Source organism: Chelmon rostratus, chromosome 11, assembly GCF_017976325.1.
Source record: "Chelmon rostratus isolate fCheRos1 chromosome 11, fCheRos1.pri, whole genome shotgun sequence".
NCBI classification, from domain to species: Eukaryota; Metazoa; Chordata; class Actinopteri; order Chaetodontiformes; family Chaetodontidae; genus Chelmon; species Chelmon rostratus.
The window spans coordinates 22,320,004-22,340,052 of NC_055668.1; the positions used below are offsets into that span (position 1 = coordinate 22,320,004).

General features: G+C 41.2%; 2 protein-coding genes across 5 annotated transcripts in view; both read right to left on the reverse strand.

Moving 5' to 3' along the window:
* The window catches only part of ehbp1 (EH domain binding protein 1), a 147,346-nt gene extending 131,637 nt beyond the window's left edge, over positions 1 to 15,709 (reverse strand). For all 4 annotated transcript variants that reach the window (XM_041947114.1, XM_041947113.1, XM_041947112.1 and 1 more), the window contains exons 1-2: positions 15,323 to 15,709; positions 14,248 to 14,711 (exon numbers count right to left, since the gene is read on the reverse strand). In XM_041947114.1, the coding sequence (XP_041803048.1) occupies positions 14,248 to 14,351 (104 nt within the window). In that variant the 5' untranslated portion in view covers positions 14,352 to 14,711; positions 15,323 to 15,709. The remainder of the gene's footprint in view (positions 1 to 14,247; positions 14,712 to 15,322) is intronic.
* LOC121613615 lies at positions 6,624 to 8,762 on the reverse strand. The gene is made up of 2 exons (XM_041947115.1): positions 8,064 to 8,762; positions 6,624 to 7,682 (listed from the first exon to the last, which is right to left on the reverse strand). Exons 1-2 carry the CDS (start codon positions 8,571 to 8,573, stop codon positions 7,209 to 7,211), a joined length of 984 nt encoding a protein of 327 aa, XP_041803049.1. The 5' UTR covers positions 8,574 to 8,762; the 3' UTR covers positions 6,624 to 7,208.
* Positions 15,710 to 20,049: the final 4,340 nt, after the last annotated feature.

A 20,049-nucleotide genomic window follows, 5' to 3' on the forward strand; every position in this document is an offset into this window, starting at 1 on the left:
ATTTTAAATTCAGCAAGCAGCCTAGTTTGTTTCAAGTTGGCTGCATGTTATTTTTGTGAAATTTACAAAGTTTGCCTAAAAGGATGGTTGCATGGAGACACACCAGAACTTAACTGCAGAGACAGAACAGCTAGAGGTCAGCTGTGGCCAATAATGGATCTGCCATGGCTGAGGTGAGAGACTCAGTACGATACAAACAATAAAGCAAATAGGTTGGACGAATGAAAGTGAAGATGAGAGGCTCCATCTGCTCTAATGGATGGAGGTCAAGTAAGAGTTATTTAAATCTTACCCCCTGAGAAAGCATATAGAGACCAGAGAAGAGGGGAAGTGTTCAAAAAGACAACTTTAAGTGTTGATGATTGACAGTTAGGAGAAGAAAATTAGATGTTTCTTTGCTTACAGGACTGGCCTATGGATGAAGAGTAAAGCTATCTTCACAGAAAGATTTTGGGAGCTGCTGGAAAATCGAATCGTGAAAATGTTTGTGCTGAGATTGTGAAGCTGAACAAAATCTGGAATGATATCCAGTAAAACTAATCGGCTTTATCTGCAGTTTGTGAGAAAAATAACAGATGAAGTTCATGTGTGACATGCAAGACAGTGCACAAGACAAGTGTGCGCATTGGAAATAGTATACATCTTTTCGTCTTGTTGTTTTATTTTACTGGCTCATCTCCAATGCAGTTTCATCCCTCTCTTATCACTAGATTTCTGCAGAGGAGTCCACATTAACTGTACATCTAAAAAATCCACTGCGCGTGAAAGCTCAACACAATGCATTTTCTAGGCAAACTGTTCAACTCTCATGAGAATGAAACAAACAACACAAACAGAGCAAAGCAGTGATAAAGGAGCCTACCTGCGTTCATGTAAAAATACAATTTACAGGAACAGAGGAAAAGAGAATTCAGAAAGCAATATGATAGAGGACAAAGGCTGCAGACTGCAACCATTTAGTTGCTTTCTGTGACCCTTTTTGGAGACAGTGCAACTCAATTTTATAACTAGGAGCAAAAGTGCAACTTGCAAATAGGCCCCCCATTTTCTGTGTTTTAAAATCATCATCATATATCATTTGAACCAGGAGCAGTGTTTCTGCTGGTTATGTTTTGTATTGACAGGCAGCCACAGCAACAGGAAAAATCTACAAATAAGACTGAAAATCATCTGATCCATTTTTTTAATACATACATGGTTGTTGTTTCTGCATGTGTTTGTTACACTACCAGCGAGACCTGATCCACCCCAAGGAGAGGAAGTGGGAGGTACACTTAGGAATGCCTGGATGCAGGCGAGTGAGGTAATTGTTTAAAAATGCACAGTAAAGTGAAAATACAGCCATTTCACACACAAGACATATAATACCACTCTACCAATGAGCAATTAAACTGTGTTGGACCCGATTATATGAGTCACTATGTGTGTTATTGGAGAATCCTTTCTGCGGTGTAGTCCATACACTTAATAAACAAGAGAACTGCAGAGTAATATTGGGCTTAGAAAGATTTTGTATCACGTCTACACTTCTATCCTTTGTCACCATGCTTGAAAAACGTTCTCTAAAACACCTCAATGTTTTTGTATGCGATAGACTCAGCATCACAAGTGACTCTAAAAATGGAGCAATACATACATGTGATAATAAACAGAGAATAAACAAAGGAGAAAATACTAGTTTATCAATTGATGGTTTTCGCCGTTGCTGCAGCCCCCCCTTTAAAAAAACATGGAAATTTACTTTCTCCATATAGCACTACTTCACTGCTTGCAACTTTTTCCTTTACAATAAAACAGGACATTGTTATGTTTGCAAATTATCTAGTTATTACCAAAGCATTTATCAGCAATCCAGTTAAGATAAAGATAATGTGTTGCATTGCATGTTTAAGTGGTGCATCTAAATATTATGATGGTGCACCTAAAATTTTCAGAAGGGGGTACCAGTGTAAAAAGTTAAACTACAAACAGTAGTCAACATACACCTTACTTTCACAAAACAACATAGCACAATGAAAGCTTCAAGCACAGATAAGGCACAGCAGGAATAATTTAGATCCTGTGTTTGGGAGAATCTCAAAAATAAAGAAAGGAATGATAGAAGGCTGTCTGTGAGTAGGGTAAATGAGATAATAAAAATTTCTCCTCGCTAAACCAGCTTTCTAGTAGCCCTAGGGAGGGACTGACACAGTAAGGATCACAACCATCATGTGGTACAAAAGCACCAACAGCAGAGACACAAGTAGCCGTGGTGAACACAACAATGTCCATTTCTTAAGGCAATCACACACCAGCAGTCAGGAGACGGTAGCTTCAGCAGTGATATTACGTATTTAAAGTTACTTTGCCTAACAAACAAACTGGATGGAAAACAGATATACATAAAAGACTTCCTTCATTACATTTTAATTTGTTTTCCTGTTTCTGTTCCTTTTTTGTTTTATCATTGAAAAAAGTTTGTTGTTTGTGGCTAGGGGTGGGCGGTATACCAGTTTCGTTTCGTTTACAGTGGCTGCAATAATAATGGTCTCATAGATCTGGAAACATGAAGATGTGGAAGGTAACGCTACAAGCAACGCATGTTAATGTCTCTGTTGTTGGGTGCAAGAACCAAAACAAAATTCTTTATCTACTCCTACATCCAAAGAAATGAAGACCCAGTGAATCAACTGGATGGAAATGTCTTCACAACAACTACGCTCATTTTACTTTGGACTGCTTTGAGGGCCAGTACAGAGCAGAATTCACTTCAAAACTGAAGCTCAAGGATGGATCAATACTGATATCAAACTAAGGCCAGTTAAATAACCAGAAGTAAGTTGGACGTGGGGAAACTGCTTTATCACATTGCTTTTTGTGTAGTCTCACATAGTCAGACCATACATCATCTTCACAATTCATACTGCAACACAAGCTCAGCTGGCTTTGTTGTTACAGGAAAGCCCCCTCTGCTGCATGCCGCATTGGTATGTGTGTCTGCTGCTGCCATATGGAAATGTACTTGATAGACGTGCCCCGCGGTACACTGACTGCTGTATTCATATATCATACTTTGGGTTTTCTGCCAAATAAAGGTTGTTGAGATGCCTAATCCATCCCTGAGAATGAATCACATTACATTTCACAATTAACCTACATTATGGGGCAGGTTACTCTTTCCATGCAGATGTAGTTCTACACCTCATTTTCAATCCTATTTAGAGTCAATAAAAAACTTTTTTTAAAGCATTCTTTCTTCCTAAAGATATATTCTCTTACAATATTAACAGAGTGAAAAGAGGCAGAATCAAGTTTTGAGTGGAGTATCTCTTTAATTTTAGAATATCGTGATTTAATACCATCACAGTAAAAAGGACAAAAAAAGGAAACACTGCGATATTACTTTTAGGTCATATTGCCCACCAATACCTGAGGTACATAGAGAAGGAAGCATGAGTAGTCCGCAGAAATTATAATAACTGCAGTAAAAAATCTAGGGTATAGACTGATCTTCAGGAGGATTATATTAGTGTTGTACCCAAGGGGGTGTGATAAACCACCACCACCATGAGCAACCAGGAGGTCCTAACTTTAACAAAAGCCAAAGAGTGAGTAAAACAAAGACAGGGTATTTACTGGTCTGCAGTGACCACATCTCTGCTTCGCAGACTACTACCATAGAAGGAAACAACATTTTTGCCCAGTATCTGCTGCAGGTTGTACATCCTAAATTCCAACCGCACCAAGCACTTTTTTTAAGAACAGGCTTTCCCAAAACGTAACAGTACACTTGCAGCTTGTGGTGTCGTGCTTTGCCATCCTGACACACATACAGTATGCATTTATCAACCTGCAGATGCTGCAGCACTGCTCTGCAGGCTGATAAATGATGAGCAGTCTCCAGGGCCATGTGTTTCTCTGCCTGACAGCGGCAGAGACAGACACACCAGCATAGTTTTCATCACTTTTTACACCCCATTGACTGCTTCACCACCCTGCAATGTTTCATGTCTCTTGGTATGTGTGTGTGTGTGTGTGTGTGTGTGTGTGTGTGTGTGTGTGTGTGTGTGTGTGTGTTGGGGGGGGGGTGTAACTGCCTGTTTGTGTCCATAATTGCAGCACAGAACATCTACACTTGGGTGGATTCCACTGCAAAGCAGTTAAAGTGACATTATCGGAAAGACGAAAGAGAGAAACAAGTGAGGGGAGGCATTAATGATAGTGTGGGAGCTGCCCCAGATGACAGCAGTGGCTTTGGTGCAAGAAAACAATCACATCACAGGCTGAGGGGATTAAGAGCTGCAAGATGCACTGAGAGGACAAAACAATCGTCAGAGTTAAATCAACAGCAAATGCTATAATTAAGGAAGTGATAAGCAAGCACATAAATCATACAAACTCAAGTATTAACAATGAAAACACTTGTTTGTGATCACCCCAGTTTTGTTATTTTAATGGCATGAGATCAGTTGAGCAGGCAAGAACGCGAGCAAGCATATGAAGGCAAATCACTGCCTTAATATTGGACAAAACTGAAACACTCTGAGAAACCAAAGAAGATGTAAACAATAGAAATAGAATTAACCCCAGGGGAAGAGTGTCATTTTCTCCAAAACCTCAAAGCCAATCATAACCAAAATTGTTTGCTTTCATCTCGAATTTCTGCACTTCTGTTGTGCATAAAATTTGGGATGAAACCAAACTATTTGGATTTTCAACTGCACCATACTATCACCTGGCAGTGAAATCATCTTCTGGTGCCATAATTTTACTCAGGAATGTGTCATGGCCTGCAAATTTGAATAGAATGGAGAGCCACGTCAGACAAGTTGGCAGGAAGATGTTTCTCTGGCAGAGACATCATGGCCGCTTGCCATGATGCACACATGTTTAACAGAAGACTACATGTCACAGCCTGACACACGCTGGTCACTTCCACTGAAATAATGCGCCATTACTCAACCAACAGCCTGACGCCTGCTCAGTGGACTGACATTCACTTACAAACTTTTGCAATTTTGGCATTTAGTAAGGCTTTGATTCAGGCCCCGTCCACACGTAGCCGGGTATCTACTAAACCGAAGATATTTTCCTACGTTTTGACCTGTCATCCACACGACAACGCATCAAAAACGAATATTTTTAAAAACTCCGGGCAAAGTGAAGATTTTTGAAAACTCCGTTTATGCGTCTGCGTGTAGACAGGTATAACCGGAGTTTTGCGTTTTCGAACGTCACAACCTGCGCCGAAATGATAACAAATGTGCTCTGACGTAAAACATGCGACCTTCGTTTACTGCAGAAGCCAGAGCAGAAGCATGGATGAGTAATGGACCGGAGTAGTGCCGTGAAAGCTGTGATAGCGTTAATTATTGTGCAGGCGCTTTTTACATGTTTAATTTTAGAATCCCAACTATTGCTCCAAGAGCACAGGCGACGGACAACATTGCGGTCCGTGATTTACCCCATCATTACCAGTAGGCCTACACATAGGCATGTTCCTCGCCGAAGTCGTCGACGCCGCTTTTGGATCAGACCGGGACGCACTGCCAGCTGGTGGGAAAACTTTGAGATGGAAGTCGTACTCCCACAGGAATGGCGTGACAATTTCCGTATGTCCCGGTCCTCTCTCCTGTCGCTGTCGGAGTTACTACGTCCTTATATCGAAGGGCAGTCCACTGTCATGAGATCATCCGTCAGTGTCATTAAAAAAGTTGCGTGCACGCTTTACTATTTAGCTGACGAGGGCAGATTACGGAAAACAGCTAATGCTTTTGGTTTGTCAAGACAGGTTGTCTCAAACATTGTCAGGCAGGTGTGTAGAGCAATAACGGTGCACTTGGGACCCCAGTTCATACAACTGCCAACAACTGAAAGTGCAGTGCATACACTAGTGGAAAAATTCGAAGAGATCCATGGCCTCCCTCAGTGCATGGGTGCAGTGGATGGGACCCATGTGGGGATAAAGCAGCCTTCAGCAAACTCCACTGATTATGTGAACAGAAAGGGTAACTTTACCTTAAATATCCAGGCAACATGTGACTATAAATACTGCTTTATGGATGTTGTAGTCAAATGGCCGGGAAGCGTCCACGACGCCCGAGTTTTTTCCAACTCAACCATCAATGATTGTCTCAAAAATGGAAAAATCCCTCCTTGCCCGAAACAAATTGTTGACAATGAAGCACCCATTCCAGTTTACATTTTGGGTGACCCTGCATACCCATTACTGCCATATCTAATGAAGGAATATGCCAATGGAGGAAGCACAGTTCAGGAACAGTATTTTGGACTGTCTTTGTGCAGGGCACGCATGGTAATAGAATGTGCCTTTGGGAGGCTAAAGGCCCGTTTTGGAGCTTTGAAGAGAGCAATGGATATTAATCTACATGACCTGCCCTTTGTCATTTATGCATGTTTTGTTTTGCATAATTACTGCGAAGCCTCCAAAGACACAATAGATGACAACTATGTTACTGAAGCCATTCGCCATAACAGGGACAACCAGCCAGACTCCGAACCAGTTGCTGTCAGAGGAGACAGTTTGACGGCTGAAGGGAAGAGGGTCAGGAGAGTCCTAACCCAGTACCTGGATCCATAAAGGGGACAATGTTAAAAAATAAAAGCAAGCAAAACTCTTCAAAGCTGTTTAACTGCCAAGTGGCATAATTTTTCTTTTATTCTTGATAACAGCACCTCATATGTTCACATTTTGCACGGTTGTGCACACATTTCTTGAAAATAGAAATCCTAGTTTTGAAAAAAAAATTGCACTTGTCAAAACAAATATTGCACTTGTCACTGAACTTTTGGTGTGCAAAATTACTCTTTACATAAAGCAAATAAGAGCTTAATATTCCAATGAAAGTAAACTGAAAATTCTGTTGAAGGATGTTTCCCTTCGTTCCTCACAATCTTTTCTTTTTATGACCCGTTTCATTTCTCTCTGTGGCTGATATTACTTCACATATTGTATGTACAGTATGAGAGCTGCTGCCATCAGCATTGCTGCAGAAATACAAATGTAGAAAATCAATATTGCCTTGTGTCATACTTGGTACGCTTAGAAACAGCAAAGAACAATGCCTTTAAAACCATGCTACAGAATAGAACTTTGCATCTTAAATGCAAAAAAGTAACTTAAATTGAGCTCCTGTAACCAACTGTAAACTTCATATTCATCACAAGAACATGTGATGAACATGTTCACAAGAAAATATAAAATATGATCAATACTCATCACTGAAAAGAGCTTGAGTGTAAGAAAACCCTGTGAGCCGTGTGTCAGCAGTTGGGCTGGCATGAGCAGCATCTTGTGTGCTACCTGCATTCTGCTGTGTTCCTCTGACAAGAGGTGGGTTGTTTGATAATGACTGAAAAGCTTGATTGGGATGTGCCGATTGTGTATATGGGGAGTGTGACATGTGCCCTCTTACTCCGTATGGCATGTAGTGTGATGGCTGAGGGGGTGGAGGCTGAATGACTTGTCTAAGGACACTAAAACCTTCTGACACGGTTGTAGTCAACATGTTAAGTGTCTCTGAAAGTCTAGCGAAGTTATCGGAAGCTTGCTTCTCTGACGTCTCCAAAAACTCTACCAGTCTCTTCTTAACACGCTGGTCCTCCTCCACTGCATTAAGCCACTGGTTCTCCGCAGGCAGCTTTCTTCTCAATCGGCTGTGCCGATGTCCATTCAGTCTTTCCTTTAAAGAAGAAAATTAAAAATGTTCATATTAGAATGGCTATTTCAGTGCAACTACTGGGCTCGTTTGATGGGTGTCACAGGGATCTACGCAGCCATATTGTTGATAAACATAGAAATTAATTTCTATGATTGATATACACCAGTTCAGATTCTAGTTCCATTGCTGGCCCCAAAGATACGAATAACCAGTCAAGCCTGTAGCCGAGCCTGAACCATTCATCTAATAGATAACACGATGTTTGAAAAGTTATTCCTTTTGTTATGGTCACTGTTAAACAAAGTTATGTAGCCTATGAACGATGGCGAGGTGTGTTTGTAAACTATATTTAGCCTAATTAACTGCAAAAGAGACAAAACTGCAAATACTGTGTTGGCCTACCTGCAACAAGTGTCTTCTTTCCTTCACTGACGTCACACTGCTCTCCTGCTCCGTGTCTGAAGTGGTATCGGATGGGTCCACGGTGGACGAGGATTCAGTAGGGGAGGGAACAGGAGGGCCATCATTCAAATCATTCGTCTCTATGCCAGACGACATGGTTGTCGTTGCTGGGGAACCACCCCATATTTGTTCACACAACTCGAAGTAGAGAAGAACGACTCTCCCAAAGCCGCTTCTGCGTCCGTTGTCCACAGTCAACCGATATTTACTCCTCACAGCCTTGATTTTAGTGGTCAGGATACTCCGCGTTAGCTCGCCCCTTTCATGAGGGAAATCATTGCTACTCTCTGCGGGATAGTGCTCCAAAAACAGGGCCAATATATCCAAATATTTGCTTTGACACGATTCCCAGTCAATGTTTTCTTGCGTTTTTTGAAGTTTGTACTCCAAAATCGTGTTTAAAAGCAATTCCGTCTCCGAATCTGTCCAAACAAACGAGCTTGGTGCCATGTTTGATGTTTAGGAGGAAGTGACGTCAACAGAGGGCTAATTATATGTGATTTGGGGAAATAATGCCATCTACAGGTCTGGAGTGCTTATTGAAAACGCAGATGTTCGGTTATGTGTGGAAGGGAATTTTTTCAGAAACGGGGTCGTGTGGATACGTTTTTTTTTATAAACGGAGGGGCGGAAATGTTCGTTTTTAAAAATACCCGGCTACGTGTGTACATAGCCTCAGTGATCATACAATGAGTGAGCAAGTAGAATTCCAGTGTTTTGCTCAAGAACACATTGATGGAATCATGCTGGTTAATGCACAACCTCTGGCAATTGTGGGAGTCAAACCCTTCAAGTATTTAACTAGCAAGATAATGCAGTTTGATGATTTGTTTAAAGCACAATCCGCACTGCGACTGTCATTTTTTATCACAAGTGAATGAGCAAAGAATGTAAATATAATTTAAGTATATAATAGTTTTACAGCCCAAAAATAATCTCCTTCCAGTTGCTAGACATTTGTACTTGGAGCTCCAGCAAGCAAGGTCATTTTTAGTGCTAGTGGAAAATTGACAGAATGAAAACATGGAGACTTTGGTTGAACAGTGAGTAACTGATAATGTACAACGCATCTATCAAGTGTTGTGGCGGTGCTTTGACGATTCACAGGTAAATGCTGAAAAATTAATCAGTTCCTACACTGCAGTTATCCACAGAGGGACCACCAAACACCTCAAATAAGAACATGCAAATCCACTTGAGTCTGGTCAGAGTAAGCGTTAGTATTCAGAGTTTCTAAATCCCTATGAAATGACCTGTGTGTGTGTGTGTGTGTGTGTGTGTGTGCATGCTTTTGTGTATGCCTTCAGGGTTTTTGTACAGTCTTTCAATGATATGAAGACAAAACTCTTGACTCTTCCGTGTCTTTTCATGTCGCAGTCATCAGGGAGCAGTCTTGATTAGCCATGCTTGTACGTAGCCAGATAGAATTACCATGTAATCAATAGTGTCTCTGTGTCGTTTCCAGCATATAAATCTCGTTTCCTCAGCACACTTCTTAAACGTGCTACTCTTGGCTTTTGACAATGTTTTCAAACCATTTTTTACAAAACAGACTGACTAAAAACACATTATTACCCAAAAGCACCAGCCTCAGGAGAATACTAACAGTGTGAGTGAGGGTTACATTTGTGCTTAAGTTCAGACTGAGAGACCTTTCACTGTTGAGATTGCACCCTCTTGACAATAACTGAGGGACAGAAAAATGTGCCCGCCTTACTGCACTCCTCTGTGTATTGCAATGTACTTGAAAGTTTAAACGAACGACACTCTGGTCACAAGCTTACATTTCTAGACAGTTTGACAATTGGGCTGGGACGATATTCTAATCTGCCAATTTGATACTACCACGATATCTGATTTGGTATGTATTCACATCAGTTAGCAGCAGCATCATTGCTATACTGTATCTAATAGTGGTAAATAAAATACTTTTTGAATTAAACTGCTACATTTAGTTTTTTTGCTTATCAAGCAAGTGCCATAACAAAATAACAAATAATATGTTAGGCCTAAATGAACAGAGTCCCTGAAAACTGCACACAACACAAATGTGAGGCTTAAAATGAACACCAATCAAAAGAAGATACCTTTTGCAAGCCAATTTCAGGCCAAGTTTGACGCTACTTGCCACAAGAGGAAGACTGTACGATGGCTCTGTCTCAATTAATACTCTGAGCAAGAAACATGGAGGCATGCTGCAAGATCCTGTGTGTGGTGCATTCAAGAGCTAGTGAAAACCTCTGGTGGAAAATAGAGAATTGGATGCTTGAATAATAACATAATAAGCTGAAATGAGCTATGTTATCAACCTACAAGACAAACATTTTCAGAAAATGTGTGAACCTGTGCAGCTCTTGCCGATGTGCAGGCACACACACACACACACACTCCAGACTTTTCAACACAACAATAGAAAGGAAGTCTTACCAAATCAAATAACGCATGGGCTTAACATCCTACAAAAGAGATATGGTTGTTGGACACTTATAAAAGATACAAGAGGGAAAGGGATAATAATGAATTGTTCACTCCCCTATGTCGATGATGAACCTACAAAAATATGGTTCAGAAACATGCATGTGTGTAAGAGAGTTCGTATTGCAAACACTAATATAAAAGACGTAAGTTTATCCATTTCTGTAGAGGCCAGACTATAATTTAAAACATTTATACTTATTATGTGCCAAAGAAATTTGATCTCCAACCCTGACCTGAATGATCATAAATAGGCAACAAATTTTCATCAAAGATGTTAAATATCAAGTTTCCAAAGGGTAGTGCTGCAACACTGTGTGAGTGGTGCTTCATTTCATTGGCAAACACAAACACTGAACTCATTAATGTTTTAATGGTTAGTCTGAATTGATTCTGGAGTCTGAAATGGGTGTGTGAGTAGAATGCTAACTCCATCTGCTCCACACAGGAGTCAAATGCAGCAACTAGGGCCACAGATAGAGACCAAAATGTACTTTACAAACATAAAATATGAGCGAAAACTCCACCAATCTTATGCTCCTTTTCTGTCACAACTTCCCTCCCATCTCAAGAAGAAAATGATTAGAGCCGAGCCCACTGCCCAAAGAACAAATACCTTTAACTTGTAGAATATTAAAATGTTCTGCTTCTGTCACCAATTCAACAAGCTCATTTAGCTGAACAGCCACTGATGAAGGCTGACTAGTGCAAATGCCACCAGTAGTACCGCAAAAACTATGATCAACAGTCTGGCAGGTCAATGCTTTGTTTTGTAATGTTTTGCATTGGAAACCCAGCTTAAGTACTGCAAGATGTAAAAATCAAATTAAAAAAGGTCTTGTCCCAAGTGAAATTCCATCCAGAGAAAGACAGAGAGACCACATTACCTGAGACCAACACAGAAGGTTCAAGCATCAAACCAATTATTCCGGCTGGATAAAAATGCTCACGCCCACATCCACATGATAAGAGTCAAGTGGCTAATCACATCTCCCGCTGCGTTCACAAATAGAGATGATACAAATTGGTCTGCAGTCTCTGGCCTCTTATGACTCTGTGAGTACATTGCATTAATCACTGTATTTGCATACTCTGACTGGACAGTTGTTTTCTGATGCAGACAAACACCTTGAATTTTCTCTCTAGCTTTCCATTTGTTACACAGCTACTTCTTTTACTTTTCATATGAACAACCAAATGCAATACGATGAATGTCTTCATTGAGTGTCCGTGAGTGACTTTTCATTCATGTCATTCAGAATTAACACATTTGATTTCTAACGTGGTCAAACAGCACATTGTACTGACTAGTTCTGACCAAATATACCCAAGCCATAGTGTTTTCCCTACCACTGCCTAGGGGGTCATTCCGCCCCCTCAACAGGACCCCCTAGGCCACCCTGAAAGAAACAAAATATTTTACTTATGTTATGACTTCTTGATTAAAATTGTATTTAAAAATTACAGGTTTGTTTCACTTCCTTCGTTTCCGCTCATCTTCCCATTGTTACCGATGCAGAAGTCATTGGCAACATAAATTCTAGTATTACTAAGCAACCTAACCTTAGTAAGGTTCATTTTGTAGAAAGTCTCTCTTAATATTTCATGTTGTTTTACTGTCTAGTCGATACAACATCCCCCCATGGCCCATCCAACCCCCAAAAGCAGTCAACCTAGGGGAAACACTGCTAAACTTGAAGACTGAAGACTGTCTGAACTGGCTGATATTATCTAGACTTTAGTCTTTTTCCCAGTGAGCCTTTCAGCATCAGCCAAGGGTGCAAAATGCTTTTACATTTCACACAATGTACATTCAAACCACCTACGTCTTTATGTATGGACACACATATATAAGAACTCTGACACAAAACAAGTGTTCAGCCATTCTTCCTCTTACTGATCCCAGAAATGAAAGGGCTGTGGGCTTTCAAAAATCACTTCTGAAGACCTCAGGATTTGAGATCCATTTGAGCTCTGGGGACTGTTTCCAGTCTGCGTAGATGGAAAGTTTCCACTGCAACAATAACATACCGTACTGATGAAGTCCAAGGAAGGCAGAAACCGTGCGCCAACGCTTTCTCGCACACTTTGAGCCAGGCTTGCACACATACACACAAACATTCACTCGAAGTCAAGCAGAGACCCTGAGGCAACACTCTCAGCCACATATAGGATGCAACTTCTTGCATCAAGACTTATTTAGATACCATTTTATGCATTAACACTGAAATTTCAGATAAGTAGTAGCATCACACACTGGCTAGTGGCTCATAAATGGCAATATGAAATGGGCATGGTCCAACCCTGACATGATGACAGACTTTTTACAAGTAGTCTGTAGCCAAAGATTATTTGAACAAATAATTATTTTGGAGTGTAATCTACAGTCCAAGTTTGCTGAATTTAGATTGTGTCATTATCACAAACTACAGATTAGATATTTCTACATTTCAACTACAGATATTTCTTCCACTGAATAACATAAAAGAGCCCTGTTCAGATTGCAAAACAAAGCGAATTACCGACCGAGTGCTGAGCCCACCCACCCTTTGCTCTGAGAAGAGATGTACATTTTTCTCATTCCATTCTCCAACACGTTAACATCTGTCCCAGGTCTAAGCTCCGTGGGGCTGGGCTGGTCACGCCTACGGCAAGCCGCTTGAGAATCCATGTCTGCAGGCTACATATTTGCTTTTCACTCATTACAGAACACATACCTGCAGGCTCTAGTGTAGCATACAGTATATCCACCTATCACTACACTTTATCTTCACCTCTGAAGACACACCACTTCCTTGCACTGTACATCATTCATTCATTGTTCACAACATATACATGTATACAACATGTATACATACAGGTTGAAGCCACGGGAAAAGAAACTCCACTAAAGCAAAATAAATAAACCCAACGTATTATTATTGTAGATTATGGCTGTCATTAATTCTAAGACAGTGCTCACCTCTGATTAGGGGTAAAAGGAATAGGATGGGATTGGTTGTAAACTTATAAGTCAGGGTCATTGTCTTAGTGTCAATAAAATAGATCCTTCAATTGTTATTACTTAGGGCAGACAAGAACTGGATACTTTGCAAACAGTATTGACCAAAGAAATGTCATGTGGGAGATACAGAGAGAATTGCGCAACAAGAAAGCTGACTTTTCTCAGTCAGCACATACTTTCAGTGGATAAACTGAATTTAAAGGAATAATAGTTCCAAACTTCACTCTTAGATTCCCTCCTTCCAGTGAAGTCAGGGGTCAGATCAGATTCCAGCAGCATCCCTTGAGTTAGTAGGTTTTTTTAGGGGTTTGCTCAAGGACATTTCAGGAGCGCGAGGGCGGCTTGAACACAGACCTTCAGGTTGAAGGAAAATCTTTGTGCCTGCCTACTCAAGACTCAAACCAAACAAATTCAACATTGGTGCACAAGAAAAAAAAAAGAAACATAGCAATTTTACAAGGCAGCCAGCCCCTCCCAGCATGCAGACATGCCTGCACACCAAGGAGACTGAGTGTGTAAGTGTCTGTGCGTGTGAATTATGGCTACCAGGAACGAGCTCAGCATTCCAGCACAGACAGAGACACACAGTTTTCATCGGGCTTAAATGACAGCGCTGTGGTCGACTGTTACTCCCAAAAAACTCACCATTTCTTAGTGCATTCCACCATCAGCTCCTGATAGGAAGCCACGAACTGGAATTTGGAGGCATGCTTCCCCACACGTTGCAGTCTCTTCCACACCGAGGCCATGTTTCTTTAGGAGCGGGTAGTTTCTGTGTACCTATCCCACCCTGGACTTCCTTCTTGGGGCTTCCTTCGCACGAATTCACGCTAATATTTATAGGTAACTGAGCATGTCCAGCCCGCATAAATACATAGCTAATGTTTTACCGGAAGCACATTGAAAAAAAAGATAAGACTGCACACCCAGTTGTGGCGGCTGGTCTTTAAAATCTGCCTGATAGATCCAGATGTAAGGAAGCGCAATCTCTGCAGCAGTGGTCGAGGTCTGATTTGACGGCGCACATGATGAAAATTATTCCATAATTTCGAAAGGCATGAGGAGTAATCCACTGGGTATAAACATCATATTCCCAGCTGGTGATCTCCCTGAAAATGACAGAAAAGACAGTCAGGAGAGCAACAGCCGGACTGTGAAGCCCCGGCATTCGGGAGTACCTCGCTGACTTCTAACGTGAAACTCAACTAAACGTTAAACGTCCCCGATACAGGGATGTTTTGTCCGTTTAACGGTTTTTCCGTTACTGCCGCCGATAGCAGTGTGGATGTTAAAGCAATCCAGCCTATCTACATCGCCAACGTAACACTTTGTAATGTCTGAGAATGTGTTGAGGACTCCAGTACCAGCACTTCTGCTGCCAGCACGGCGTGCCGGGAGGGCTATTTACTGGCGTGGCAAGCTAACTTGGAATGTTTCATAATAATATATGAATTTATGTATTGGGACAGTGACAGAGAAGCGATGACATTACATTAAAACAAGTCGTGTTCACCACCCAGTCTATAAAAACTGCACGAAGAGACGCCACCCGAAACTGAGAACCAAATAAACATTTTGTAAACATGGAATATTTGGTGGAATGTCTCTGAATCCAGGTAATAGTCAGAGCCGTTGCGCTTCGCTAACCGGAATGATTCAGCTGCTAAGCTAACGACTTAACATGTAATGTAATGTAATGTGCAATCTGAATGGCACTCACCTTGCTGTGATATCCAACGCCTTATCCGTTTAATGGCGTTATCAGCGGTGTTAGGAGATGGCGAACTGTCTGTAACAAACTAGTAGCCGAGCAGGCGTAACGTTATCCCGCTTGCAAGCTAATTATCGCCTTCTTTGCAGCAGTACCAACACCAGCCATACAGCTAGCTCGCCTGCTAGCGATGACGGCTAGCCATCACAACACCGCACGAGCGGAAACCGTTGCTTGCCACTTGATACATTTGCGCCACAGGTAAGCGCGAGCTCCGGGACTCAGGAACCCGTTAGAAACGACATTTAATTGAGTCTGTCCCAAAAGTAAGTTAAACAAAAGTGTTCAAACCCCAGACAGGAATTCCCAGAGCAAAGTACTTCAATTGTCACTGATAGTTTGACGCTCTGGTTCTCTGTAGTGCGTAAAGTTAGCTAGCATTTAACAAGGTTCCCGTTCGCGGTATTAAAAATAAATCATTACTGAATAGATTAATTAAATTAACCAACAGAATAATGGGACACATATGTGATTTATGTCACGAATCTGTTCTCGGTCTGATTATAGTTTGCTTTTCTCTTTAAAACAACACTGTCGAAACGAAACGAAATGTGTGTCGTTCTAATTGTGACAAATCCATTTAATTTTGAAGGCTAATCAATTTACTTCCGGTCTTGTTCTAGCTCTATCTGGCTACTTGACGCTTCACATCTCCATCATTTCGCCTGCCGCCTGGACGACTGGAGCCTGAAAAAACGCCCCCGGGCATCAGCCATTGGTGGGATTCTTGTGCCATTTACAGATTGTTTACGGATTCATGAGGCGTTTCTGGGTTGTTGTTATCACACTGGCCAAATCCAACATCCATCAAAGACATTTAATCCTTGACTGTGAGTGTAGATAAAATGCTTTCTGGCTCTGGTTTTTCTGCTGTCCTGAGGACTCCACATTCACCAGCCAACTGTGCTTACTTTTAGTCAAACAGAACATCTATTGGTTGTGTATGATGCCCCCAAAGCACAAAGTTTGAAGCTAAATGGTAAATTATTTAACAGATAATTGTATAACATATATAATTAATCAATCTTATATAGCTCTGTGTATAAAAGTGTTTGGGTAAGGGAAGATAGCAGCCTAACTGGCGAAATAATTTCAAAGATTTGGGATGAAAACAAAACATTTTGTTCACCCAGGACACTGGTATCAATGCTCATCCCCTCAGGTTAGTGCTAATGAGGATGAGACTTCCACTTCCTGGTCCTGTCACATTAATAAGTGAGTGTTAACCTTGTAGCCCTGCATGCCGGGGGGTCTTTTCCACGTGTTGAGGGGAAATAAAACACCTACCATCCATCAGAAATCAATACCCCCTCCTCTACACACAAACACACACACACACACAAACACACACACACACTGTCACACATCCTTCACACTCTCTGGTTGTAACCACAGGCTTGTAAATGCAAAGCAGGGGAAGGAGGAGGAAAGAGGCCAGGACTGCAGAGGGAAAGACAATATGAGGCAGATTAATTTGAACTCCAATATAAGATATGGGCGTAATAACAGGAAATTGATATCATATCCTTTTATACGTTGCTCAGGGTTATATGCTGCGACAGAGATAGTGGATTTATTTTGTTTTCTCTCTCTCTAACTCTTTTTTGAAGGGGCTGGATGGCAGAAATCTCTCCTGATACTGTAAATTCAAATCATGAGACTGATCCAGCAGAATATGAAAGAACACAGTGCCAGCAGTATTTCTAACTTTTGATAGTTATAAACATTCATCCAAAAGCCACGTCAGCTCTACCAGCTTGACATAGCAATTTTCTGCTGCCCCTGAAAAAAATGTGGAAAAAAACTAAACAATTTTAAAAAAAAATCAACATTGGGGTTCAACTGGAATTTATGCTAAAAATAATGCGGCTGCAATAAACATCCTTAATTTCACAAAATTGGGAATACATCTACTTATTAATCATCTTACAGAGTACTGTCTTGCATTTCAGATAGAGACAGATTGGGTGTGAGCTCAAACTCTTCATGTCTGTCTTTACAACATGAAGCAGCATTTCAGATCGGCTTTCATTCAGAGTATCTGTCCACCGAGAACATGTCGGGTTTAGGGTCAGAGCCGATTTGGCAGCGGGGGGGCTGCTGATCCCGCTGCTCTGCGTCGCCTGTTTACATTTTACTCTGACAGATTACAGGGAGCCTCCCTTTATGTGTCAAAGAATGCTTTGATGTGACTAATGACCCGGTGCTAAATGACGCTTTGTGTGTCTGCCCACACGTCAGCAAAGGCCTCAATTCATACATAACACAGGAGGAGGATGGGCCCGCTGGTGTGTGTGTGTGTGTGTGTGAAAGAAAGAGTGTATTATCGAAGGACAGTGAGCGAGAGAGTGGCAAAGGTCAAGTGGAGTCCTGTATGCATCACCTTCCCAACTCCAGACACCTCCCTCCCTTTGTTATTGTCTGATTCCTGAAAACAAAGAAATGATCATTTGCATCCCCTGTTGCCAGATTTTTATTTCTTTTTTACGCTGCTTTAATGGCTTAGTTATTGGAGAACAACAGAAAAGGCATAATCTCACTGCAAAAGCTATTTCATCCCTTAATCACTATAACAACGTTAATGCTTCACCAGGGATTCGTTTCATGTGCAAATATATTCTTCTCAGCGTCATCCCCCCAACTGAGATTTGTCCTATTTTGGCTAAAATATATTCTGTTTCTAGAGACTGTCACCACCAGAGGAGATGATGAATCCAAACTGAAGCGAGACATGCAGTCAGTCAGTAGTGGGTGAACTCTGTCTGGGATCGCTACTGAGTTAACAACAGGTCGTCTCTGCTTCTCAAGCAAATGTCAGGTAAAAATTTTACTCTTGCTGTGTGTTTCATTAAATGATTAATGACTCCCAGAGGTCACAATCCATATGATGAGAGCCACTGTTCCTGCCACTTCTCTACACAAACTGTTTTCTACTTCCTAAAGGCTGTGAAGCACGCTGCAGCTTTGCCTTTGTGGGCCTGTCGCACAGATGGAAATTATCAGTAGTACCACAGTGGTTCCTATTGTGGGCTTTTTATCGATTGTGATCGTCTCCAGCTCACTGCACGGGGAGGGTGGAAGTTTCACACCTAACTTCTCTCTGTGTTTCTGTCTGTGGAGAGCCAACAAAAACACGTCCTCCAGGATCCAAGCCAACTCTTCAAGCGCAGAGATTCTGGCGTTTGGTGTTAGACCACTTGAAAAGTCCTGTTAACAAAGCAGAGTCCTTCAGATATAAGCCAAGTGAGTCTGCAGCACTTCAGCGGAGCACAGATAGCCTGAAGTATCACTGCTGACAGTATCGTGGGATGAAGAGAAAAACGAGCTGAAGCCTTTTTATTTCACTACCTCCAGTTCTCTTGCGATCAACACACTCTTGTTAGTGCCTCTTGTAGCTCTTTATTCCCAGTGTGTCGAAATACACCTTAATATTTAGTACATGTGCAGAGAAGGTTTGAGTTTAATCAGTGTATCAAGCCAAACAAAACAATCCATGTAAGTGAAGCAGCTATCTGACCAAACTAAGTGCTTTCTGGCAAACTGTTTAAAGGATAAGTCTGGTGGTGTTATCTGTGTGGTCAAACCCTAATATATTATTCCTTTTGTGCCACATAGCTTCATTCAAAAACACTGTACTTTACTGAAAGCACCAAATGTGTATTCATCCACAGCTGAAAATAGTCCCCTACAAATAAACTTTTTACGCCTTTTTGAGTAACATTTAGTACAAACAACAGTGCCAAGCTGTTGAAATTATTTAGCCTTTTTTAAATTCGGGTTCAGTAGGGGAATTGTAAAGTATTGAGAAAAGGACTGACTCTTGGTTTTGGTCTAATTTATATTATATACAATAACTTTAGCCTCATCCTTTAGCTCACAGGGTCTCATGGTCTACCAGTCCCCAATAGCTGGACATGATGCCTCTGCAGTATGGATGTTGACGTGGAAAATGGTTTGGTATTTGGAAATGCGATGAGCAGGGAATACTCCAGAAAGCTATATCCCCCATCAATCAACAAGGCAACCCCCCCAAAAAAACAAACATGAAGGTAACTGATTGTATCTTCAGCTTGGCAGCTTTAGTCATCATATCAGATTTTCCTCCTTCCACAGATTCCTTCTTGTGCTTGTCTCCTGGTGGAAATGTGAGTGCCAGATAAGCATCTTCTGCTTTGAACTGTACCATCCTGACTCATGGCAGAGTGTCTGGTGGTATCTGTTGCTCGCTGCTCAGTTACAGGAAGCCTCTGTGTTTCTGGGTGGATGACTGGATTTACAGAGGGATGAAGGGCGTGGTAATTTTCTCTTGGATCGCTGCCATCAGAGCCACAGCTGGGTTAAATATGGATTTGATTTGGCTCCAAATTTCACTATGAAAATTTAGTCACAACAGCTATTCTTGCCTTATCCATCACCTGTTTTATTTCCCTGTTAAAGTTAATAAGGTTTGTTATTCTGTATGTCAGTGATAACGACAATAACAGAGTTGATTCCAGTTAGAGCCAGTTAATTGATTAGTTGGTCAACAGAAAATCAACAAGTACTTTAATAATCCATTAAAAGTAAAAATGCCAAATGGTTCTAGGTGTAAGAATCACATGTAAGAATTTGAATTTTCTGTTTTCTTGGTTTTGCAAATATTTTGGGTTTTTTTTAGTTGGATGAAATACGACATT

Bases quoted from the DNA above. Each gene is read 5' to 3' on its own strand.
- LOC121613615 (XM_041947115.1), bottom strand. From the start codon at position 8,573: ATGGCACCAAGCTCGTTTGTTTGGACAGATTCGGAGACGGAATTGCTT. The intron at 7,683-8,063 runs GTAGGCCAACAC...TCTTCTTTAAAG, and splicing joins AAAGAAGACACTTGTTGCAG to GAAAGACTGAATGGACATCG.